Here is a 26,037-nt window from a genome sequence, read left to right on the forward strand (position 1 = left end):
GCAGCTGAGGGAGCTGGGGTTGTTTAGCCTGGACAAAAAGAGACTCAGGTGAGACCTTACCACTCTTTACAATTGGCTGAAAGGAAGGTGCAGCCAGTTAGGGGTCAACTTCTTTCCCAGGCAACCAGAGACAGGAAAGAAGGAAATGGCCTGAAATTGTGTCAGGGGGATTTAGATTGGGTATTAAGAATAATTTATTGACTGAAAAAGTAGTCAGTGTAACAGACTTTGTAGGAAATGATGGAATGGCCATACCTGAAAGAATTTAGGGGGCATGTGGATGTGGTGCTTGTGAACATGATTTAATAGCATAAAAGTCAGTACTGAGGTAATGATTGGACACGATCATCTTAGAGGTCTTTTTGAGCCTTAAATATTCTATGATTCTGTGTATAAGTTCATTTTCCAGTACCCTGTATTTATTTTCTGTGTTGGGAGGCACAATATACAGAGTGTTTATGATGGAAATAATACAATTCTTGACTGTGAAATGAGAAGGGCTAAGAAGAAGCATTTTCACAAATCCTGAAAAAAAGCTGTCCCCAGGATTTTCGCAGCACCCTTTCAGGTGAAAAATCTGAATTCTCAGATTAGCAGTAGCAGCCAAAGAACTCTCTGTGTAGCCATGTATCTTGTTACAACCTTCAAACATAAATTCACAACAGTGCTAAAGACATGAATTCTTCTGTAGGTTCATGGAGCTGTGTCTGCTCTGGTTTGTGTTCCGTGTCTCGTCTCAGAAAAAAAAAAAGTTTTAAATCCTTAATGAAGTAATTAGTGTAGGTGCAATAAATGTAGTTGCAGTAAGCAGTAAAATGAGCCATACACAGATGGCTTCCATTCCCTCCCTTTTTAACAAATACAGCCTGAAAGGAAATTTGCAGCTTTGCAATAAGACAAACTGTGCTATCATGACCCTACTGGAAAATAACAAACTAAAACAAAAACTAAGAAACCAAAACATTGTTAAGACTAGTAGTTACGCTACCCTTATTTTGGAAACTCAATTTTTACTCTATGTCATACCTACTATATAGAGATCTATGATTTAGAAAATACATGTAGCAATATAAGGTGGATATGAGAATTATTTTTTCTTTAAAAATGGCTTAAAAACATTCCAAATATCACATTAGTGTACCTGATATTATGTGGTTCTGTTCATGTATTTTTGATTTATATTTGTCTTTGAGCATTTCTGCTCTCTGCAGTCTCTGCAGACAATTACAGCAGTGTTTTTCTGCAAGGTTGGGAATAGTACTGGAAGATTTTACGTGATCATGAAAGAATTCGATTGCATTAAAAAGACACATTCTCCAGCTGCATTATACAACTAGATGCTGTAAAGAGAAACCTGTAATACCAATACAACCGCAGCAGGTGGCACTAGAAGGAGGGTTAACCAAGGCCAAGATGCAGACGAGGGGACCAAAAAAACTAAATAGGAAAAGACGAACATAAACGTTTAAAATTTTTATCCTTATTTCTAGTCTCCTGAAATAAAGTTGCAGTGTCACTGTTACTTGGATAGTAAATGTGAGCTTGAAGGAGCTGAATTAGTGAAGGGTGAAGTGAAGAAGGTAGTAAGTGAATAGCTAATTTCTAATTTGGTTGATGTCTTTGAATGAGGAATTTACTCAGAAGGAATAAAACAAATATTCTCAGTCAGCCAGTATGGGTTCTGTTGAATTTTCATACTTCTATTTATGTGCTTTGCAAGAAAATTATTATTTTGTTGTTATTAAATAATGTGTAGTGAATAACTGTGATACACTGAAAACAATTGTCCTGTTGTAAAGTGGATTTTGTACCAAGCAGAAGAAAGTGCTTATAACTGTCCTTTTTAAAACTGGTTTACAATTAATAAGCAGATCACAATAATACCAGGAGTATGGTTAGTGTGAATTTAAAAGTGTTTCTTCTTTATAGACAAAATGTCACAGTGTAAATAATTTAAAGAGGAATAATTACTGTTTGTTTTTGTCTGCTAGAAAAATGAATTCACTACAAGGTCCTTCATTTATAAATGAAGGCTGGCAATACCCAGATCAACTAATTCAAGTTTTGAACAACTAAACTTTGCAGATGTTTTATCTGTAAGGATTAATTTGTAACAAGACACAGTTCTACTGGGGAACTTGCAGTCTTTCTAAAGAATACATATATGAAGATCAATTGGGAAGGATTCTCTATCAAATCAAGTGGTCATAATGTTGCATTTCAAAGGCAAATAAAATGAGTAAGTATTTTGGAGTTTGGGGGAAATTTCAAAAATAGATATGAGAAGAAAAACAAAACACTGGAAGAGTGGGGGAAATTTTAAAATTACAATAGGAAAAGAGGCTTGTAAGAAACAGAAAGACTTGTATGAGTTCCACAAAGAGGAGCTCAGAAGTTAGTGAAAAATCTAGACCCTGTATGGAAGAGAAATGGCAAACAAGATGCTGCCATACAGAGATAAGATTATGTGAGCAGAAATATTTCACAGATGCAGGAGAAAGATACGATGCAGAAGCAAAAGAGGAGGTTGCAATATTCTGTGTGAGTCAAGCTATGCTATTTTATGCACTTTACCAGTGCCAGATATCATAGATCCATCCCTGGATAAATAGATGATTATCTTGATATTCCAGATACATACTGTATAGACTTCTGTAATTCTATCTGTCCAAACAGAAACATATGTACATGTTTTGGCATACCATTTTATTCTAAGACTGGCTTTTCTATAATTATAAAAGTACACTATATCCATGTGTATATTTGCATGCAATACAGCCAAAAAAAAAAAAATTGGAAAATTCTATGATCTTTGTCTGTTAGATGTTCCTTTTTGATGACTATAAGCTATTTTATAAGACAAATATTTACCCACAATGTCATTGGCCTTTTTACTGAATTTGCATTACATTACCAGAATAATAATTCTTTCTGATTCAAAGCCCTGGGGATCTTAGAGCTAATCCTAAAGAACATCATTACATTGAAAGTCCTTGCCAAGATTTTATGTGATATTTGTCCTATTTTTAAGCATGAAATTTTGTCTAGCTGCAGAGTCAAGGACCATCTCATGGGATATTCTTTAGAGATGGGATGCAGCACATGGAACATTTTAATGCTCATATTAATTTACTTAGAAGGTCAACATTAACTCAAGGAACTATATAGCAAAGAAATCGAGCTTCTGGACAGTGTCTCTATGGTTGTACTAAACTCTGGAAACAGAATGTAGAATTTAATGGTTGATTTAGGAGAGCTGGAAGGCAGGTTATGATTCACATAATCTTTAATACAGTTTCTCCATGCATTTTTGTTCAAATAAAAGTTGACATGGAGAAGTGGAAGGCCAGCTGCATAATAGATTATTAACTTCAGTTGAAATTTTCTACCCAATGTATCAATTTAGAAATAGGCCTCTCTGTCTCAATCATGCTGATTTGTTATTTTTGAAAGGATGTAACAAAAAACTGCCTTTTAAGTTTTTTATTTTTAGGTGTTTTGTCTGAGCTGAAATACATTTTTTGTAACACCTAACACGGTTTGGCTTTGGTAGCACGAAACCAAAACACATTTTACTCTTACTTGTGTAGATGAATAAGAGTATCCTTCAAGGGATGAGGAAATGGATTTACATAATCAACAAAAATTCAGAAGCTACAGGAGCTTAATTCACTTTTTGTCTTTATCCTACAGTTATTCTTGACAGCAAACAGTTCTACATAGCAATTTGCAGGAAATTCTGTAGTTTCTGCAACACAGAAAAGGGAACACAGCAACATTGTACCTCATGTCTAACCCACAGACAGCAGTATCACTTAGGATGAAAAATCCCATTGGTATATAGGAGCTGCTAGATAGCTCACATGAAGTAGGAAGACAAAATCTGGACCACTAGGCTGCTTTTTATATACTTCACAGTCACAAGGCATGTAGGTTTGTATTGTCATAGTAATTTCTGCCAAAACATAGACAGTTCATACAGTGTGAATACTGCAGAAGCAGCTGTGATGGGTCCACTGATGTGGTCCTTTAATGTGGCTTTTACCCTCACTAATGTCATGAGTTTCCTAATACGTAGTTAAATTTCTCACACTTGAGAAATAATGTCTCTAGAGTTAGCATATACAGTAATTCAGCCTGTTTTGCAAAAAACCCACAAGCAAACAAACAGAAAACCAAACAAAACTCCAAAACAAAACCATACACTTTTAGGATATAGTTTGAATATAATGACTTTAAATTCCTCTGAAGCTCTTCCTCAAAGGAAGCTATTTCCCAAACACAAGCAATAGGAGGGTTTGCCTCCTATACTTTCACGAAGTATAGGAAGCAAAATGGTCTATGTGGTATTTGGGGGCTAAAGGTATTTTGGGAAAGACAGGTGCAATCATACATTTATATTATGTTTAGTTGTTTACTCTTAGGAGTTGAGAATGTAATTCTTTTATGCCAGCATTAATAAAGTCCTCCAGGGACAGTGGTGGTGCCTTTTCCTGAAGGGTAGTCAATCACTCGCTCAAGTAAAGGCTTTCCTTTACTTCAAGTAAATCGCTTTCCTTTAAGAGAGCAGAACTTGAAACGCTTTTGCAGCTGATAGTGTAAAAAAAGGAAAAATATATTTTAAAAAAGGAAGAAAAATTACTACGCGGGGAAAGGCTCGGCAGCACGCAAAGCCAGCAGCGCCTTGGAGCAGGCAGCGCGGGGCAGCGCAGGGCAGGCAGAGCGCGGCGGCGCTCGCTCCCGTGCCGGCCGCGCCGCCCACCGCCGCCCCCGCGGGCCGCTCGGTCCCACCTGCCGCCGCCAGGGGTGTCCAGCGCCGCGCCGAGCGGGCTGCCGGCAGCAGCGGCGTGCGGAGCCGGCTGCCAGTGCAGCCCCGAGTGCCTCTGTGGCAGCGCGGGGGAGAGATTCTCGCTGCTGCTCCTCTGGGCTTGCTGCTGCGAGACTGAGAAGCAGACCCGGAGGTGAGCGTGCGTGTGCCAGGAGATGCGGAGCGCGTTTGGCTGAGGTACCTGGCCCCTGGGAAGCTCAGCGAGGAGAGGCGGAGAGAGGCAGTAGAAGGAGGCAGGAGCAGAACTGAAGTACAGCGCAGCTGTTTCCAAATACTCTGGTTCTTTTGGGTGCCTCAATGATCGTGAACATGGATTCTGTCTCTGAAATCTTCTTGAAGCTGCTCTTTCTTCTGTCTGTTCATCGCCAGCACATGGCGGTGGCAAGGAATAAATGTAAGTGTTGCATATGATTTAAAACTCAATCCAGAGTGTGTTGAAAACTTCTGGCATTTTTTTTTTTTTTATTTTGCATTTAGAATAAATATAATTTTTGAGACGAACATTTATGCTTTGAAATCATGACATCAAGCTGCTAGCCTAAAAATTTTCTAAGACTCTTCTATAGATTTTTATCATGAGTCTGTGTACAGAATGTTGTTTATAAAGCTTACTGTATAAGAGTATCTGAAAGCAGCATTTTGCTAAGGGATGCATGTTCAGCTGTATTTTCATTTTTGTATTCTCTTTTGAAGTGCAGTATTTTCCAAGAAATTGTGTCTTACATGGAAACTACTGTAAGACTTCTGTTGTGTAATATTTCTATTGTGTAGTGGATTTTAGCATTTGAAAATTTTAAAAGCTGGTATCTGCATATCCTGGATTAAGCTGGCACTCAACTTGAATGGCAATCACAGTGCAGTTCAAAAGCAGTAGAAATGTAACCAGGAAAAATGTGGATAGCAAGACTTTAAGGTCTCTGTATTGATTGCTTAGGGAGTATTGTTCATGCATGACTACAGAAGAGAATGCTAACAGTTACGATAGAAAGTTTGTGGTTTTTTTTTGTTTTTTTTTTTTTTTTTTTTTTTTTTTTTGTTTGTTTTTTTTTTTTTTTAATGAGTTAGCCAGAAGAGTGGTATCACAAAATAAAGACCATGATTACAGTTTTAAGGACAATCTGCTCTCTAGGAGGAATATCATATATATATAGATTATAGACAGATAGATACACATGCACACACACCTATGTATCTGAAAAATTTCTGTTTCCAGTATTGAATTAGACTAATTACCTTTAAATCAAAAAGGAAAAAAAAAATATCAAGAAATTAATTTTCAGGGCTTTTATAATTCAGTAATAGAACTGAGTTATTCTTGTTCCATTTGATTCAGCTTCAACAAGCTGAAGGATTTCATTTTGTGTTCTGTGGTAGTGCAGTAGCCTAAATGCCAGATGCTCATAACCTGAATTGGACATATTTTCTCCCCTTCCTGTTAAGGCACTGGTTGTGCATCACAGGAATGGGAAGGGCTGAAGTAATGCTTCTGTGGGAAGAAAGTGCATGCCAAAGCAATGAGGAATATTCAGGAATAACCTTACAGCCCAGTGGCAGGGGACAGCTCCCTGAAAACATTTGAGCAATGGCAGAGAAGTTGGAAGTGCTCAATGCATCTATAGCCTAGGGTTTTGCATATGGATGGTTTGTAAACTAAACATGCTCCCATGAGCCAGACATTCACACTGCAGTACCAAAATGATCTTGTGCTGTCATTCAGTAATGATATCTCATTTGATACTTAAGTGCATAGTGTAGCCCTAAACATGAATACTAAGTTAAACGCCCTGCTGCAATCCAGTCACAGCTTTAATTCTGTTCATCATTCTGCATTGTACAGTTTATGAATACATCCATTTTCACAAGACCATGATAATTGAATTGCACATTAATAGCATTTGGCACTATGCACGAAACTAAATCAGTTCCTTACAGGGAGGCATATTAAAACCATTGCAAAAAAAGACTTGCATCACACAGCACAGCAGTAAAGCACTAGAGGTCACTCTTTCAATTTAGGAAGCAAGGTTTGAGGAAGAGGCTCAAGCTTCTTTCCAATATAGAATTCTGAAGGATAAAACAAACCAAGTATAAAATACGTTCACTACTGGCTTTCTCAGCTACGTCTCAAAGACAGGGCAAAATCCTGTATCAAATGGTTGAATTGAATAAACAGATTTTTTCATGTATATGCTACTATTTATAAATGCAAAGTATTTTCATTTAGGAATAAATCCTAACTACTATGTCGAAACACTCATCTGAATTGAAAATTCAAGAACTCTGCCCATGCTACAGGCAAGATATCATTATTATGGGAAAAATAAATTAAATTATTTAAATTAAACAATGAAGAGCAATCTATAGAGAGAACTTGGCCAGCCCAATGCATATTGTTTATTTTCAATATCTAATCTGGAAAAAAATCTCTATATATATTGTTTTGAAAATTTTTATAGGAGAGATAGTTTGTTTTAGAAGTGACAGTTTACATCTGAAGCATTATGGTCTAAATTTTGTTAGCATATTACAATTTTAAAAAATTACCTTAGGAGAAAAGGTTTTTCTTAATTACTGATCATGGTAGATCCATGCATGAGCCATTATCTACCTACTTGAACTTACTTTACTCCTTTTTTCTTGTGGTATTAACCAGGAATTGAAATCCTTTCGAGTAGGTACTTCTACTATTGGCATTAATCTAGTTAAACCCATTTACAAAACCAGGTAAAGTTTGAATGTCTTGAATGAATTTTGGTGGCTAGAATTTCCAGTAGGCTGCCAATCATCAAAGACAATAGGATGAGGTTTTATTTTCCCTCTATATTAATATATTTTTCTTGTTTAATTTTGTGGTTCTTTCTGTAATACTAGATCCTGAATACTTAAGTTTTGCTTTGCCTTTAAGGCCAGTGGCCAGTAAGAAAATACAAAATTAAAGACCTTTAAAAGTCATCTTGAAATGTCATTGGTAATATTTCAGTAGTCCAAAGAAAATTTCCTATATCAAAAATTGATGTGTTTAAAATTATTTCTGTCTTAAAGAAATCGCAATATTCCTCTATTGAGTAAAATGATTTTGAATTTCTTAGGTTGTTGGGAGCTAATAGATATATTTTTAATATTTTAAATATTTTAAATTTTCATTTAAAATATGAGATTTTATTTCTAGGGTCTTATTTTGCTTGGTTCCCCTGAAAATGAACACTGACACTTCCAACCAAGAGAAGTAATAATTGGTGCTGAAATTCCAAATATTTAAAAAGTTCTGTAGTAGTGCTGCTTAAAGCTTTCCTATTCTTTCTTCCTCCCAAAGAATTGAACTTCCAGTGTAGTTGAAAGAAGTTTGAAGTGCGCAGCCTTAGTAAGTAATTGTATAAGGTCAAGTGTGAGTTTTAAATGAAAGATTAAAGCAAGTACTGCTGTAAGTTTTTTCCACTGGAGCTATGAGACATTTTTATTTTATTGGTAACTGTCTCTACTGTTGTAAATCAGCAAGTTACTAAATCATCACTTGAGAACCTGCCAGAAATTGGTACTCCAGTAAGTGCAGTGCCTTTTTTTTTAAACTCTTTAGAACTGAAGTGTTGCAGAAAACATAATTAAACCCTCTATACACATCAAGTCAGCTGTGACTAAAAATTATTAAGGGAAATTGTTGCAGTGAATGGAAATAAAGAGGAATTGGGGCGTTTCTGTGCAAATTTTCTCTTCTGCATACCTATTTCTCTGTGTTAAAACTCCCCAGTTTTACAGAAGCTTTTATGAATTCAGATTTTCACATGTATACTATGATGATCACAATTTCTATAAACACATAAACACTTCCGTGGTTGCTTGTTACTTTTCTCAGCCCCGGTCAGCTCTCGAACGCCCGGCTTGGGCATCTCAGTTTTTGTCGGGGCCGGGGCTCGCTGCAGTTTCCGGGCGCTTTTGCTGCTGCGCTCCGGGGTAGGCTGTTGGCCGCACTTTGCGTGAGGGAAGAAACAAAGAGGCAGGGAATTTGTCCAAATCTGTCCGTGTGGCGGCTGGATGCTTTATTGGCTATGAGAGCTGTGGTGGAAAAGCTGCAGCCGCTCCCAGCTTCGCACGGATGCAAATGGCCTCGAGCATGCCGAGGAGTGTGATCAAATAGGGAAGGGACAGGGCAGACGGGGAGTCCTCCTGCCCAATGGGTACAGACATCGTGGTGATGACGTGTACTACAGCGACCAATGGGAACACGGCAGGGGCGGACACGGGGCTTTGGGGTGAGTGGGACCGCGAGAATGGGGAGATGGGCACGGAAACCGCAGGAGTAGGGGAAAACCTGGAGGATGCACGAGGGTACAGAGAACTGGAAAACTAACAAAGAAAAAACCCATAATTTGAACCCAAACCCAGGATGCAACAATTCCCCGCTTTAAATAATATTAAAAAGACAGTTGTTTCTGTTTGGATTCTTGCGCATTGGCCTCTTCTCCTAGCTTCTTCTGTTGCTGTGACTGCTTTGTAGATGGAGAGGGCCTGGAGATGGTACTGGAGCTGTTTTTTTCCTGGGTGTTTGGGGATAGGGGAACTGGGACAACAACTTTATTATAAACACGACCTGGAGACATACATGGTCTGAGGTAGATGTGGGAAAAGTGCTTTTTAGGGAGATGCTGAGTCTCTCCCTTTTCTACGGCACCTGCGATTGGATGCAACCCCTTGGTTGGTGGGATCATCGGTTGCATCCACTGGCACTGTATCACTCCAACTCACTGACTGTCCTGGTGTGTAAGGTTTGACATGCCTCCTGGGGATCTACTTGACTCCTGAGGGCGTGGATACGCTGGCATATCCCCGTCCCCAAGTCAAGAGAGGGAATGGACCCTGTATTTCTTTAGAGTCTGGATCCCTCACTAATACTGGAGGCCTCTCCTCTGGCTGGAGCTCCTGATGTTGTTTGAAATGTCTCAGGGCTGGCGGTTCTTGCCTGTCAAAAGAGCAGTTTAGGAAATTGATAGTAAACAAGGCCTTGCAGAGCCTCTCGTGCGGTGACAGCACTCGCACATCTCCCCGCTGCTTCCGGAGGACCTGTTTCAGTGTCTGGTGAGTCCTCTCTATTATGGCCTGGCCGGTGGGGGAGTGAGGAATCCCGGTTTTATGTTGGACCCCCCATTCCTGCAGGAAGTTAATAAGCACCCTGGAAGTATATGCTGGACCATTATCAGTTTTTATTGTGGCTGGGACCCCCAAAGTAGCAAAGGCGTGCATGAGGTGTTTTTTCACGTCTGTGGCCCTTTCCCTATGTGGTCTGAGGCAAAAACTGCTCCTGAGAAGGTGTCCACGGTTACATGGACATTCTTGAGTTTCCCAAATTCAGGGACTTTGGTGACGTCTATCTGCCATACTTCACAACTGCAGAGACCTCTGGGATTCACACCTGCTCCCAGTGTTGGTAATGCTGCCTCCTGACAGTTGGGGCACGAGGCTACTATTTCCCTGGCTTGGTCACGCCGCAGATGGAATTGGCGTACCAGACCTGGGGCATTTTGATGGAACTGCTGACAGCTGAGCCTGGCCTGCTCAACTATGTTTGGGTGGCCTCCCAGCTGTACTGGAGCTGCCACATTTCTTCTTCTTCTTGCTGCTGCTGCTGCTGCTACTACTACTACTACTACTACTACTACTATTATGACTGCTGTTGATTTTATTTTATATAATAGAATTTCTCGTTAATGCTAGATTAGAGGACCTCTCTAAAGATGTCAGAGAATGACTATTAATGAAACTGAAGTTTTCAAAGACAGGACTGAGTAAATACATACCTTGAATATAGCATCAGATTCAAGTCATTGTAAAAGTATTATCCCCTGGGAAGGGATTACTTTCTACAAGGAAAACATTGTATATTAATTTTGAAATTATTGCCATTCCGATGTTAATCATTGGTACCAAACAGTTCCATAGAATAACTGACTATTTTATCAAACTGCACTGAAATTATGCTAAAGATCTGTTTATCAAAAACAATTTCATTTAAAATGTAATTCTTTTACTGTTATTTTGTGGTTGATGTGAACTGGAGGGGAGGAGAAAGTAGTCCCTTCCTTAATTTTCTTTTAGCCTCATTAATATTTATTTTCTGTTTATTATCATCTATCTCTGCTATGAGAGAGCAATGGAGACCTCGTCAGAGATCAGGCCATCTCTGGGCAATTATTTATGTGAATAAAACATTACACTCTCTGGTACATTTCGTATGTTGTTTGTACAGTAACATCAAAAACTTGCATCAACATTAAATCTAAACTAATACCAGAAGAAAAAGCCTTTTTTTTTTTTTTTTTTAGACTTTAAAGGCTTAGAATTCACAGAAGAGCCTTGGACTGATTACACTGAGTATAATCAACTATTCACATCCCATTGCTCTAGGCTGTAAAATTCCCATGAATACACTTGTCCCTAGGCCCAGTCAGCAGGATGACTGGAGCAAACTTGGTCATGATTGGAGGTGTCATGATTGGAGAAAAGTGAGAGACAATTAATGACATTCTCAAAGTATGATAGAATCAACCACAAGCAGAAAATGCAGTAGGATATGTGTTAATTATTTATTACATTTGCTGTGCAGGTTAGAACATACTGTATTTTGGTTAAATACTAGTCAGAATTTCCAGAGGCAGCACTAACTGCTTCATGTTTTCATAACTATTCAGTCATGGCCATTCAGCTTGCTTTCTTTCTTACGTAAGAGTACATAAGCCTACATCTGTGTTCCTCCACAAGAAAGACAACTTTTGACTGAGACAATTTGCCGAAGTCTCACAAAATAATGAGTGCTTCTGTCATTGTATATGAGGAACAAAGCTCAAGTTTAATATTGTTTCCAGGTATTTCTCTGTTGCATAAGAAAAAAAAAAAACACAAGTAGATAGTTTGTCATATATTTATAGGTCTGTGTTGTTTTAGACCCAGCCATCAACCAAGCCCAACATAGCTGCTCAGTGATTCCCCCACCAGCAGGTAAAGATGAGGAAGGGTAAAAGATAGAAAACTTGTGGATTGACATAAATTGAACTTGATGATCCTCAGAAGTCTTTTCCAACTCAGAATGTTCTGAAATTCTCTAATTCTGTGCACAGAAAAAGCAGAAGTCACATATACAAGCAAAGAAAAACAAGGAATGCTTCCTCCACTTTCCATGGGCAGGTAGGTGTTCGGCCATCTCAAGGAGAACAGAGCCCCTTCATATAACAGTGACTTAGGAAGACAAATGCCATGACTTCAAATGTCACTCCCTTGCTCCTTCCACCCCCTTCCCCCAGTTTTATATGCTGAGTATGCCATGTAGTCTGGAGTATCACTTTGGTCAGTTTGGGCCCCCTGTCCTGGCTGTGTCTCTTCCCAGCCTTCCATGCATTCTCAACTTCCTTGCCATCGAGGCAGTGCAAAAAGCAGAAAAGATTTTGGCTCTGTGTGAGCCCTGCTCAGCAATAACAGAAAAATTCTCTATATTATCAACCCTGTTTTCAGCACAAACCCAAAACACAGCCTCATACCAGCCACTGTGAAGGAAATTAACTCAACCCCAGCCAAAACCAGGACAATATCTTAGATTATATACTTGCCAGTACTCTGTCTACTGATTCATCTTCTGAAAAAACTTCAACAATCTCATCTTCTAACAAGTTTAGCTGAGAAAAAATAGGCCAAATATCCCCCCCACATCCCTTCTCAATCCTGTTAACTCCCCACTCCAAACAAGCAAATCAAAGAACAATTGAACAGTCAAGAAATATTAAATCTTTCAAATATTGGTTTTCTTCCCCCCTCCCCCCCCCCAGATAAACCTGTGCCTTTTTGCTGCTTGTAGATCTGAGAGTTTAGTGTACTGTATCACACAGGATTGTGGGAAAGTTAGAACTGCTACTCAGTACTTTTAATGTTTAATGTTCACCGCTCTCAACTAACAAGGTGATAACAGAGGTGGGAGCTGTGAAAGCCATCACTAATTCAAAGGGCTTTCCTTCATAGAACACTCCAGGCAATTTTTTAAAAACAGTGAAGAAATAACAAGGACTAAAACTAATCATGTCTGTGTCTGTCACTGACTCCAGAAGTATATATGATTTTTAAGTTTCTGAAGTAAAAAGTTAAAATTTGCTTTTCTCTCTGAGTTTTCAGTTGTTTTATGAAGAGGCATGGAAATGCAAAAAAAAATAGTGAAAGCACTGATTACGATGACTTTCTGTACAATTGCCTGTATTTTGCACTGCACTGTTAAGTGTTTAGTTAAATTGATCTGGTAGTTCTTGGGTATAAAATTTCTTTGTAACTTATAGTTTTGGCAGTCAGGGCCTATGTGTGACTTCTAAATTAAAAACTGAAGAAGAGGTGTCTTTCTCAGTATACTGTATATATTAGATAAATATCATTATAACAAGGGCTGTCTTGTTATTTCTGTTACAGAAATAACAAAAAACATATAGGAGAAACAGCATGCTGTCAAGACCAAAATGTTTTGCTCTATTTGTTTGTAAAAAATGATGCATCTTTACTGCTAGGGTTTAGCTAACAGTGGTTTGCTGAAATTTTACCACTGCAATGTTTTGTGTCTCTGTATTTTATCATTCTTACTTATTTGTCCTGTGTTTGTGTTCTAGACATGTGTGAGTATCCCATTAGAGGCTAATGTTATACTCTATAGAATATAGAATACTCTGTAGGTCATCTATTACCAGTTGAAGTTGAGGCCAGTAACCTTGAGTTAAATCTGTGAAACACAGTGGAGGATTGGTGTTTTTGCTTTTCAAAAGAAAGTTTTAAGTGCTTACTACAAATTGGTATGCTATTTTTAGTAACCAAAATATTGTGTGGACCTGAGGTAATATCCATACTGTATTATTATACTGTAATCTAGTTAATGAGCATTTTTAGTGCAATAATTGGAAAAGTGATTGAAATCCTGGAAAATTCATTTTAAATAGATTAAAATTAAGAATAGAATTGTTATTTAAATGTCATACTCTCTTAATAAGCAAGTAAAGAAAAGTTCATTAGGGTCTTAAGTCTCAAAGGATAAAGTATAGTTAGGAAATCTATCCATCTAGGTAGTGGGTCTAATAATATTTCATTAAGTAGATCTTGTTATTTAGTTGTGCTCAAGAATAAGTTATTGCTCATTCCTTGCTGTTAGAGTGCCTGTTTCTGTGATAGTATTTAAGCAATTAAAATATTTGCACTTGGGGTCTTGAAGGAAAAGTAGATTAGAAACAGGATGCTGGAATATTTGAATTTATTTTTATTACTTAATATAATTTTTTTTTCAGCCCACAGCTGAAGAAGACCTTTCACTTTTTCAGGTGTTCCTCTATCCTCTCCTAAATCTAAGTAGAAAGTGTTTTCAAAACCTTAGTTGTTTCTAAAAATAAGATTTTATATATTTTTTCTGATTATGTTTAATATTTGCTGCAAGAAATCCCCATCTGTATTTGCTTGATATCTTCAGAGTTATTGTGAAAGAATGTAGAAAATATAGAAAACCTTTATAGAAAATTCTAAAGAACAAACCAAAAGTACATGGTTAAACAGGGTACAAAAAATATTATTACTCGGATGCCATATAACCTGATAAACCTCACCTGGAGAGAAAACAGAATATCTTGTTATCAAAGAAGGCCTGAAGCAGAGTTTTTCAACAAGACAGCAAGGGTAAAACCTTTTGAGGGGAACATGCACTGTAAAAGTGATGTTCGAGACAAACCGAGTTGTATACAGGGAGCCCAAAACACTGATTTAGTTCACCTGCAGCATTCTGCTGTATCCTGAGTTATATTAGGCTGCATGTGCTCAATATGGATATTCTGTAATTATCTGAAAAATTTAAGGGGAGGGGCAAAGTTGGTTTCTTCAGTACTACTAATTATGGTAGAAGTCAGATTATGTGTATGGAATACTAATAAGAAAATATCAATTTGAAGCTCAAAAACTTTTGAAATTAGAAATGAAATTATAGATGAGCAGAAGAAGGGAGAATTTCATTGTTTCATTTATTTGCAAATATTACTTACTTTTGAGAGATACGATTAACCTCTGCCTTCTGCAGAGCCATGAAAATTGGGATTTATCTGTCTGAAATTAAAAATCTGGAACTTAGATATTTGCATCTGAGCTAGCTAAGTCTCTTTTTAGTCATATTAAAGAAAAAAGTGTATCTAGCATGAAGAAATCGTGGCAAAGACGGAATGAGGAAATCACATTCAAAGGCGATTTGCAGTATAAAAGTGCCATTTGGCTCTCACTATTGATTATGACTAAGTAACTAGGTAATCTGTATGCTTTGTAGACATCTGCACAAGATGAGATGGGTTCCAGTTCTGTCAAAATATCCTACTGTAAATAAATGTTAGAAAAAAGTATACCAATCTGTATTGATTGTCTTGTACAGTAATCACCAGCTATACCTGGCAACTCATTCATATTTGCTGTTAAGACATCCTGAGTCTCCCTTTTTTGTGTTTGGTAACAAAGGTTCTCCTTTGTTTCCCAGGGGTTAAGGCTGCTGGCATTGCTAGACCTAGAGAAAACATAGTGACTAAGTGAAGAGCTGGAAATGTCCTGCCAGTGAGACTGTCTTTCATTCCTGAAAGTGTGAAATAGGTATTTTGACCATACACAAGGTTCTCGTAAAGTGCAATTTCATTATATTAAATAAGCTGAAACTGACTGTTCTGTCTACCTGAGACAGTCTGATTTTTCCACCCCTTTGATAAACCATGATTAAAGCTCCATTTTAATCCCAGTCTTGTCAAAACTGTAGGGTTTTTTTATTTCTAAAGAAAGCATAGAGTGAAAGAGACTCTATTATAAAAAAAAAAAAAAACCAAAAAAAACCAAACAAGAGACTCTACAGCATTTCTATTCATAAAACAATAATAAAACAAATAAAAATATCCTGGTACTTTTGTGCTCCCTTTAAAGCCTTTCTACCATCCAAACTGACTTATTTAGATTAGGAAGCTTCAAGCCAGTAAACTGTGGCTCTCACTATAATTTCCAGACAGGAAGCCTGTCTACTATGCAGTAGTCTAGTTTGTAGTAGTTTTGTAATCACAGTGAGATTCACTTACCCTTCTTTTTTTAGAAGAATAAGCAATCTATCTTTAGTAATTGATTTGTTTGGGATTTTTTTTTTTGTGTGTGTGTGTGGGAGAGTTGGTTTTGTTTCAATTAAAAATAGTACTGAATCTCATCCTTATTCTTTACAACTAAAACTCCTAGGGAAATCAATGACAGTTTTGCGTAAATAAATATTGAATAAAAGCTTTAGAAAGAATGAGCTGAATATTCATTCAACAGTGATATGCTGCATAGTTTGAATATAACTGGTCTCTTTATTTTCTTTCTAAGTATCAGTCCTTTCACTATGCCTTGTTTGGAGAACTCAGATACACAACTGTATAACAAACAAGAATTACTCATTTGTCCTGCTTGGCAAAATTATAAATATGAGAAGAAAAAGACATTTAGAATTTTAGCTACTTCCTGTGGTTGGGGAATTTCTATGCCTATAGCAAAAAACTGCTGCTGTTTTTCGGAGCCAACTTTTTAAAAAAACTATCAAGATGATTGATTTGAATTTTCAAGGGTGAAATAGCCCTTAAAACTAAATTCTTTCAGGACTATCTGGATGCAATGGAGCACACTGACGATTGCTGAGCTCTGCCCTGAAACTGATAAAGTATGTTGCAGTAAACTCTTAGTTTTATCACCCTGAGTGTGGAAGTTTTAGGGCAGTTTTTCATTTGCACCATGCCAGCAGGCTCTGGAGCTCCATCATACCTGTCAGAAATTACATTTCTGTTTTCAAGCAAGGTCTGTTTCAGAGACTACTTCTCCAAAGAGTAGACATGTTCTCCAGTAATTAACACTGAGAGCAAACCAGCCTCCTGGAGAAAGGAGGGATTATCATAAAACTTGTTTTCAAATACTAACACATAATTTTACTCCTAACATACTTGCTCTTCCATAAAACATATTTGTAAACAAATGTGTATGCCACTGAATATGTTTTTCTCCCTGCAAAACAGAACAAACAGAACCATGGTGCTTTGTAATCTCATTTCCTGGTGTACTTTTGGAAGATCTAGATAGCAGCAGTTAGTCTGGCATAAGCAAAGACTATGATAAGGTTTTTGTCGAGGCACAGTTCGGTAAAAATGTTATTTGGACGTCAAGTAAAATAAAAAACAGAAGGAATTCAGTGATAGATCAATCAGCTATCAAACCTTTGTTAGGTTTTGACAGACCCACTGTTACTCTAACAGACTATCAATGTGCTTTTATATCTGGGTAAAATTTACAGTGCATATAAAAATAATTAAGTGTAAAACTCTCACCTAGACACAGGTGACAGGTTAAACATAGCTGTAGCATTCTCCTGAAGAATCCTTTCAGTTCTGATAAGCAGTGTGTAAGGTTTTTTTATGGAATATCACTTTAGCATCTACTTATCGTATATTGTTAATGTGTTTGGAGTATGATGACTTTTTATTTTTTTCATCTTTCTTTCTCAAGGGCTCAAAAACCTCCATCTCTACTCAATGGGTTTTGACTTTTGTGAACAGTCTTTACCGTATAGATCATACTTAGCTGTATACCTGTGCTTTACTGTGTTCTGATTCATTCTTTGTGGACAGGAAAATAAAGAATTTAAGAAGCAGAGACTGGGGAAAAGGAAAATTGGTGTGCAAGTACCTGTATGTACATTTCTGTACTGTATGCAATGAAGTGTTGTTATTTTCAAACACTTTGCAAATTGTCTACATCTCTTTGCCAATTTGCTATTTGTAGCCCAGCACTGGTAGATATACAGTCAGACTGCCTCAAATTTAGTGTGATGGGTGAGTGATGGTTTCACAGCTATGCTGAACTTTATCTCTGTTATACTTATGAAATTGCAGTAGGAAACAAGCTTTTTTCACCATTTTGGGCCATGTTGGGGCAGGGTGGTAGGGTGGGTGGAGGTGGGGAATCTACCATGGCAAATAAGTCTTTTCTTCTTGTATCTCTGCAGTGACTACATAGAAATTTGACCACATTCTGCTTCTTGGGAAGGATGGTAGTATATTCTCTGTGGAAATTCTACACAAGGACAGATTAAGAAATTCTATCAGAGAATTCTCTGATCTCTCAATTCTAGTAAAGTGTATATGTGTGATGGAGGTACCGAAGACAATAGCCTCTGTTTTGATGTTTCTAATATATTTTCTTAATGTCTCAGTGGCATTTCTAAGATAATGCTGAAGGTGTTGAAAACGTATGTTGAGTAGAATGAAATTTTGTCAATTTTCAGTGCATGGTTGTGCATGCTTGAATATTACAGATTTAAAGATATTATATAAAAATCTACCAGTGCTCTGAATATGATGTTCATATTTACATGTTTGCTTTTATACTTTCATGTATCCTTATCTTGTTGAATGCTTTAATGCCATCTCAATAGATTCTTTTTTTAAATGAGAGATTCATTCATCTTGCACACCTGAATTTTTGTTCATATGTTATCATTCACTGATGGCATAGATATTTAATTATTTATATTATTTTTGTGGCTTTAACTAATGTAGAAGTACATTTGGGAAACATCCCAGACTGGACATGTATCCTTTTCTCAGTAATTCACAATGGATAAATGTAATAAATTTAACCTTAAACCAGGAACACTAAGGAAGAATTTTTTAATGTTTCTGTCATCCTTCCTACCCTGTCTCTTGCCAGTAAAGAGCTATGTGTAGAGAAAGTGGTGATGAAGATCGTGTTCTGCTGACTATAGAACCCCACTGCTAAAAATATGTTAGAAGCACTTTTGTGATAATGGACAATTTCAGTCAGAAAATTGCGTATTGTTTGGAGCAAAATCTTTTTTTCAGACTAGAACATTCTAAAATACTGGATATTTCTTAAGGTACTATTTTTCATAAAACATAACCAGGTAAATAGGTGGTAAATAACAGTGTGTGGTAATCACTCAGTGTATTACCTTCTTGGAGTATAAATAGTAGTCTATTTATGGTATCTTTTAATATCTGCTTAAAAATATTTGACAGATAGTATCTTGATCTGCTTAAATTTATTCCAAGCAAATAACTCATTGTCACTTTTCCAGCAATTAATCTATCATCACTGAGAGAAGAAATACTATGCCAGGTTAATATTATCAGTATTAGAATATGGAATTTTTATGAAAGAAGAATTGTGTTATTCCTTCAGACTAAACAGAAATTTTATTTTCAAAGATTAACTGCACAACTCAGAAGAAAATAAAACATTTTTAAAAATAGTGAGTGATCTTCTGCTTAAACTACTGTTGGGGAATTTTTATTTTATGTGTCAAGGCATGTAAAACACATGTTCATGCTTAAAAAAAAAAAATATATATATATATATATATAGTGCAATTAATAAATGACACAGTGAGCAGAATCCTGCTTCAATAAGTTGTTTTAAAACAAGTCTGCATAGGTGCCTCTTGACAGATGCTGTCTAACCACTTCCTTCAGTACCAGCCCTGTGAGTGGTCAAACCTCAGCCCACGCTTGAGTCTAGGCCTTCTCCTACTACTGCTGCCCAAATTTGGACCCGGGCACCTTGCTGGTATTCCTGGATTACTATTACATGAGAGTAGGAAGTCATGTATTTGACAACCTTGCTCCTAGACTCTTTAATCCCTTCTGAGGCATTCTTGCCCTCTATAACAAATTATTTCTCAATCACAGATTTACTACTGATGACCATTTAGAATTTGACTATGCTGTTTCCACTTTTCTACTTATGTAGCTTTGTAGATCACTGCTTTTCTATTTAGTTGAGAACTCTGATTTTGTGGCTCAAATGTTAAAATAGAATTTGTACCCAACTTAACACACAGTGCAATGTTTGAAGTTGTAGACTGTAGACAGGGGCAAAACACGGGTGCCTATGTCTTAGTCTATTATGTTTTCAAACAATATTAAAATTGAGGAATGATGCCTTGCCCAGATTTTGTTAGGACTTGAAAATTCATTCATTTAGTCTAGAAATATTTACATTTCTGTGCAGGATTTTTTTTCTTTCTTTCTTTTTTTTTTTTTTTTTTTTTTTTGTGTGCCTATGTGTATGTTGTTTAAAAATTGACTCAGTTTTTGGTTTTTTTACAATGGTGGAGTTTGCTGTAGTATGAAATAATGTTACATGATCAGTCAAAACAAAGGTTTGTGGAACCAGACTGTAAGGGACATCTTATTTCTCTCTACAACTTCCTGAAGGGTGGTTGTAGTCAGGTGTGGGTTGACCTCTTTCACCAGGCAGCAACAGACAGAACAAGAGGACACAGTCTCAAGCTTCATCAAGGGAAATATAGTTTGGATATTAGGAAAAAGTTTTTTTACAGAAAGGGTGATAAAGTACTGGAATGGACTGCCTGGGGAGGTGGTGGAATCACGGTCCCTGGATGTGTTTAAAAAAAGACTGGATATGGCACTCGATGCTATGATCTAGTTGAGGTGCTAGGGCATGGGTTGGACTCGACGATCTTGAAGGTCTCTTCCAACCCAGATATTCTGTGAATTCTGTGAATTCTGTGAATTCTGTGAATTTTTATTTCATAAACTCCCTCAATTCCCTTTTTCAGGCATCAGAAACTCAGATGCTTGATTGTTTCCCCGTGGCCTCATTTGTTTCCCTGTCAAGTTTTCCAAGAGTTATATTATCTCTATTTCTAACACATGATTTAGCTGCCACAATAGGCCTTGACCACTCTTCTCATTACTGTTTTTTACTATTAGTGAGAAATGTGCAGTTTTCTTAGGGATATGAGTAGATTGGTCCTTTGAACTTGGAAGTCATGCATATATTTGAATTTTTGAAGCAACAACTCATAAAAGAAAGAAGAGCCTAATAGTCACTAAACGTGTACTGCTGACAATCCATCTGTAACACATCATCTCTGTGTTAGCAAATGGGTTTACTAACAATAATTGGTTGTGCATGTCAGTACTGCTAGCACAGTGTTCCTATCTTGTGTAGTTTTAATGTTGGGTTTTGATATTGTACACCCCCTGTGTAACTCCAGTATTCAAACAGTTGCACAAAATTAAGTATTTCCAAAGAATTTTTTAAGAATTAATCTATCTAATTTTGGAAGATAATAAAACATCTTAATGAGTTATCTCAGCAAAGGTATGAAATATCTGCGTGTGGCTCTAAATGATTTTAAGTCTGAGTCCCATTCTGGGCTCCCAGTCTGTCCTTTTTCAATAAAAGATTTCAATAGGAACCTAGCTGGCAGCACCACCTTTAAAAGGGCAAGAATATAGTGCCTGATTTTTCCCTTGTTTTGAATCTAACAATGATTGGTGCATCTTAGCTATTTTTTTGTTTTAATTTGAGAATTGATTTTATTGCTGGGAAACTTCAGGTAACATTGATTGTATTGTTAGATAACTAAAAATCTGGGGAAAAGAAAACCACAAAAGCAGCAAACCACTAAGAAAAAGCTTCATCATTTAATTGTCAGGAACTAAACTTCACAAAATTTTTATACATAATATCAATGAATTCTTTAGGGTGGCAAGAAATCATTTGTAACTGTACTCACAAATCTATATGTAAAGAATTACTTCACAAACCAGTGGAGTTTTTTGTTATTATTTTTATAATCGTGATTTTAAAATTTCTTTTAATGAAATTGCCAACTACATTAGGGTTTTTTTATGTGCCTCCCACTGCAGAGATCTCTTAGATCTTTCTTTTTTTGCTCAGTTTTAACATGGTTTTCCTATTGATGTTTATGTGATTATATTCACATTTGTGAATTTAACACAGGACACAAGCGATTGAATTGTGGATACCGATGCAGACCCTGCCTAAGGGTGATCAGGAAAATACCTGTTGTTACTCTTTGGAGTAAGTTTCAGACTTAGTTCTAATAAGCATTCACAGTACAAATAGAAATGCCAAACATCCCGCACAAACATTTCAGTGTTTTTTTAGGTGTGCCATTCACAGTTGCTGTGTGTTGAGCTCACATCTGTAAGAAAGGATGCCTTTCCAAATAACAGAATGCTTCACTTCAATATGTCTTTTTCTGTCACTAGTAGAAGTTTTAACTGTTTTATGCAACACCATTGAACAAAGCCAAAACACCAGTTTTTGTCAAAGAAGGAGAAAAACAGCCATGACCTCCTCTAGATGTGCATGTCTCTGATAGTGCTGTATTAAGTCAAGTCCCTCGAAAGAGCTGCTTCCCTCGCCACTCCACCTGCCCCCACCATAAGTTTATATTATTGATCTAACAGTAAGAAATACTTGGTTTATATTATAATTAGGCTCCAGTTTGAGGAGAAAATGGATAGATAATAGTTTATTAATTAGAGCAGGAGCATTCTGTGCAATGACAAGATGAGTTTTATTTTAATTGTAGGTAAATTCATTAAGCAATAATGAAATGCAGTGATTTTCTATGTGCTTTGCTATGCTATTAGATTGCTCAATTTGTTTGATCTAAACGTGAATCACATTTCTTTAAGCAAACCAGCAAGATAAGACAGGCAGCTCAGCATAGTCTTTTTGTCTCCACAGTGATTTTTTACAGCTGTGTATAGACATGTGAGAAGGCAGTACTAAATAGAAAAGTCCAGCAAAGGATTTCCTTTCCATGCAAAGACTGCCTTCATTGAAAAGGGTGAAGAAAGACTTGACGAACTAGGGCCAAGAGAAAAAATGAATTAATTCTATCAAACAATGCATACTGTTCAGAAAAAAAAAGAACCCATAGTTATTTCATCTATTGTATTTTTGAGATTTCACTATTCGCCAAGAGATTAAGATACCATCTTCAGCCTAAAATGATAATTTTATTTATAGTTTGAGTAAGCACAACAGTAGATATCTCATACAAATTTTTCACGACCAAAAAAACTAACATAATGATAAGAAATGTGATAATTAGGCTAACAAAATAGGCTGGTCTTATAACCATGAAGGTGAAACTTTTTCAAAATAATCTTTCTTCTGAAAAAAAGAATTATTGGATTGCACGATATATTTGGCAAGTAAATTGAAAATTAAATTATACCTCAAAGGCCTTATTAAATTTCTAAAACCAATTTCTAAATTGGTTTTAATGTGGTACTTTTGCAATGTTATTTTAACACAGTATTTCAGTTCTACTGAAATATGTGCGAGTGCAATAAAGATCTTTTTCCTTTCTTATATTTCTCTTTTTTTTTTTTTTTTTTGAAAGATCGCATCATAATTTTACAATATTCTACTCCAGGAACAGGTTGAAAGGGAGTATTCTTGTGCATTACTTTTGTTTTTCTTTATTTCACATAGGCAACTTGAATAGGTTTGCTTATATTATACTCACATGAATATGATAGTGTCAGCAATAGAAATAAAGCAGGATCTCCTATGGCTGACTGTCTAAATGTTTCTCATTGGCCCTCAATTATAGTGCACTTACAAACTTTAAATAAACAGTATGTATAAGATGTTGGTTTTCACTAAAAGGTAAATATTTAAAACTTGGTTTATCTGTTTTTTAAGACTTGTTTTGGGTTTTTTTTAAGGCTTCGTTTCATCAGTATATTTACTGCTTTATAGTGTGTCATTACTTCAATAGAACTATATCATTCATCTGAGAGAAAGCAATCAGTAACACTGGATTTTGTTTTCTATCCCACTACTGTATTCTTTCTTGTGAATGTGCAAGGAAAGATGTGAAAAATGACCCTTGAAAAAGGAATGTTTTACCTTTTTATAAGTCTCTTAATCCAGAATGAACAAAACCTTCATTTATTTTTGTCTTGGATTGAAAGACAGGTGTCTGCTAAGGAAGGTAGGAGTCTCCCTTGGAATGAAAAATGTAAACCCCTTCCCTCCAAATTATTATAATTTTTGAAATTAAGAGACTCTCAGGCAAAGAGATGAGAATAGGAATAGCAGTCCTTTACTGGTGTGTTTGACAAAGTGGACAAACAACAACAGCTACGGCACTGACACCCCACAGAGCCAGGGGCCCAGTCCCGGCCTTCTCGGCTGCGGCACTTTCCCTTCCGTGCAGTTCCGGTCAACGCCAGCAGGGGCGCTGCTGGCTCCCGGTGGGCGGGGCAGGTGCGGTGATTCCCCCACGCCTGCAGGGGGCGCTGTGGGGCGGGCTCGGGGAGCACACGGTGATGGCAGCTCAGCCAGGCCGGGAAGGGATGGAAGAGAGGCTTTGCTCCACAAACCCCCAGGGCAGCCGATCCCGGTGCCCCGGAGGACTCTGAGGAGCACCAGGCTGGGATGGCAGGAGTCTCAGCAGGCAGGGGGTGTGGGGCTGCAGTGCTGCGAAAACTCGAGCAGTGCCAAAGAAGCATCAGGGGCGGGGCAGTGGCGGCCCAGCTCCCAGCAGGGGAGGGAGAGGCGAGCTCAGGGTCCCAGGCACCTGAGCAGACGGGGATGGGTCCCTCTTTTTTTGAGGTGGGTGATAATGAGGTCTCAGTGCAGTGGCTGCTCTCATGAGCAGAGGCTCACCCATGGCAAGAGAAGCAGCTCCAGGCTGGGCTCCGGTGGCAGCAGTGAATTCCCTTCCCCAAGCAAGCAGCTCCAACCGTCCTCCTCTGAGCCGAGAGAGAGAGAGAGAGAGGGCCAGCAGCTGCCCCAGCCCCATCTTTAACCTGCCCAGTTCTCGGAGATAAACTCCCGACAAGAGAAGTGCAACCAATTGCCCTCCTCCCTTGGGCTTGGCCACTCCTTTTGTTTTCTTAAGTACCCACTTGTTAATGTCCTAGCAACTTATGAGAAAAATTCTATAAGTAAAAAGGAACAAAAGGAAATAAATGTAACCCCCTGCAATATTCTGCTCTGGTTTTCTTTCTTGTCTGTCCAGATGATTGAGGGTTGTGGATGAGATGTTATCCACTAGGACTGGCCTACAGTAAATTGTTTATATCCGTGTCATTGGGGCTGGGGCATGGATTTGTAATTCTTCATGTTGAGACAGCAATTGAATGTGATAAATTTTATTTAAGCAGCCACTTGTTTTTTTACACCTGTAAGTAATTTTATGTCATCTTATGACTGACTAGTGCACTTCACTCATGTCTGCGTAATAAGCTTCTGATTTGAGCTGAAATTCTTGTTATTTCCAGTCAGGTGCATGACCTTCTATTTTCTGATGCCAGACTTCATTCTCTGTTATGCTGCCATCACCTAGTTCTGTCTTTTGATATCTTGATTCTGCTCTGTATTGATGACACCTATTTTACAAGGAGATGAATTCATGAATACATCTATTGTTTTTGTTTCATGGTCTTAATGAGATTAAGGAATTTCTCGATTCTGTGATCACTAAGTCATGTGTGGTTTGATTCTTCCCTTCTTAGTATCTCCTATTACCATTTTTCTGTTTTTATCCAGTATGTAGTTCCTTCTCTCATGTACTCATGAATGACTAGCAATTTTCTACATAACAATAGATAAAATCAGACACTGCTTTTCAGTCTAAAAATTGCCTGTCACGGAAAACCACAGATTACTTTGACTTGATCTACATGAGCTAAACTTTGTTCCATTTGATATAGTTTCTGATTTACTTTCATTTTCTTAAATATTTTTTCTTTCAGAATTTTCCTAAATTCTCTTGTGTTATTGAAGGCGGATTTACAGATTTTTTACTACCAGTTTTGTGCCCATTCTACCTTTCTTATCCTCTCCTTTCTTTATTTTTACTGCATAGGATTTTGTCCACTTATTCAGTTCTATTTCACCCTATTAGATTAGTTTATGGTGCTTTTATTTGTGTCTGGAGTAACATACAGCAGGTTTTCAGAATTCAGAGACAGAGACTTCTGAACAGTCCTATAATACACTGCTGTTGACTTTTTTTTGTGGTTTTCATTTGTTCACATTATGCATTGTACTTTAGTATCTTTGGTCATCAGTCACATTTATAAAATCATTTGAGAGGATTTTTTATATAACTTAGTAGGTAACATTATAGTTGTTGGAGCAAGGAAATTTCCCATTTAAGCCTGGATGTTTTCATGCTTAAAGAGGAAATGAGATGTGTGTAGTGGAAACTTGAATGTCTCATCAATAAACATAGGCACTCTGTACTTGTTGGACATAATGATATGCAGAAGAATCAATATTAAAATGTACACATGTACTCAGAATTAATTATTAAATTTTATCATAAAATAAGATGGTAACAGCCAATA

At 37.2% G+C, this 26,037-nt stretch overlaps 1 protein-coding gene across 1 annotated transcript in view; it reads left to right on the forward strand.

The window, feature by feature from the left end:
• Window positions 1–4,796: 4,796 nt before the first annotated feature.
• CNTNAP4 (contactin associated protein family member 4) overlaps window positions 4,797–26,037 on the forward strand; it is a 207,791-nt gene continuing 186,550 nt past the window's right edge. The window contains exon 1 of the mRNA XM_068177573.1: window positions 4,797–5,222. Within this exon, the coding sequence (XP_068033674.1) occupies window positions 5,126–5,222 (97 nt within the window). The 5' untranslated portion in view covers window positions 4,797–5,125. The remainder of the gene's footprint in view (window positions 5,223–26,037) is intronic.

Source organism: Anomalospiza imberbis, chromosome Z (assembly GCF_031753505.1).
Source record: "Anomalospiza imberbis isolate Cuckoo-Finch-1a 21T00152 chromosome Z, ASM3175350v1, whole genome shotgun sequence".
NCBI classification, from domain to species: Eukaryota; Metazoa; Chordata; class Aves; order Passeriformes; family Viduidae; genus Anomalospiza; species Anomalospiza imberbis.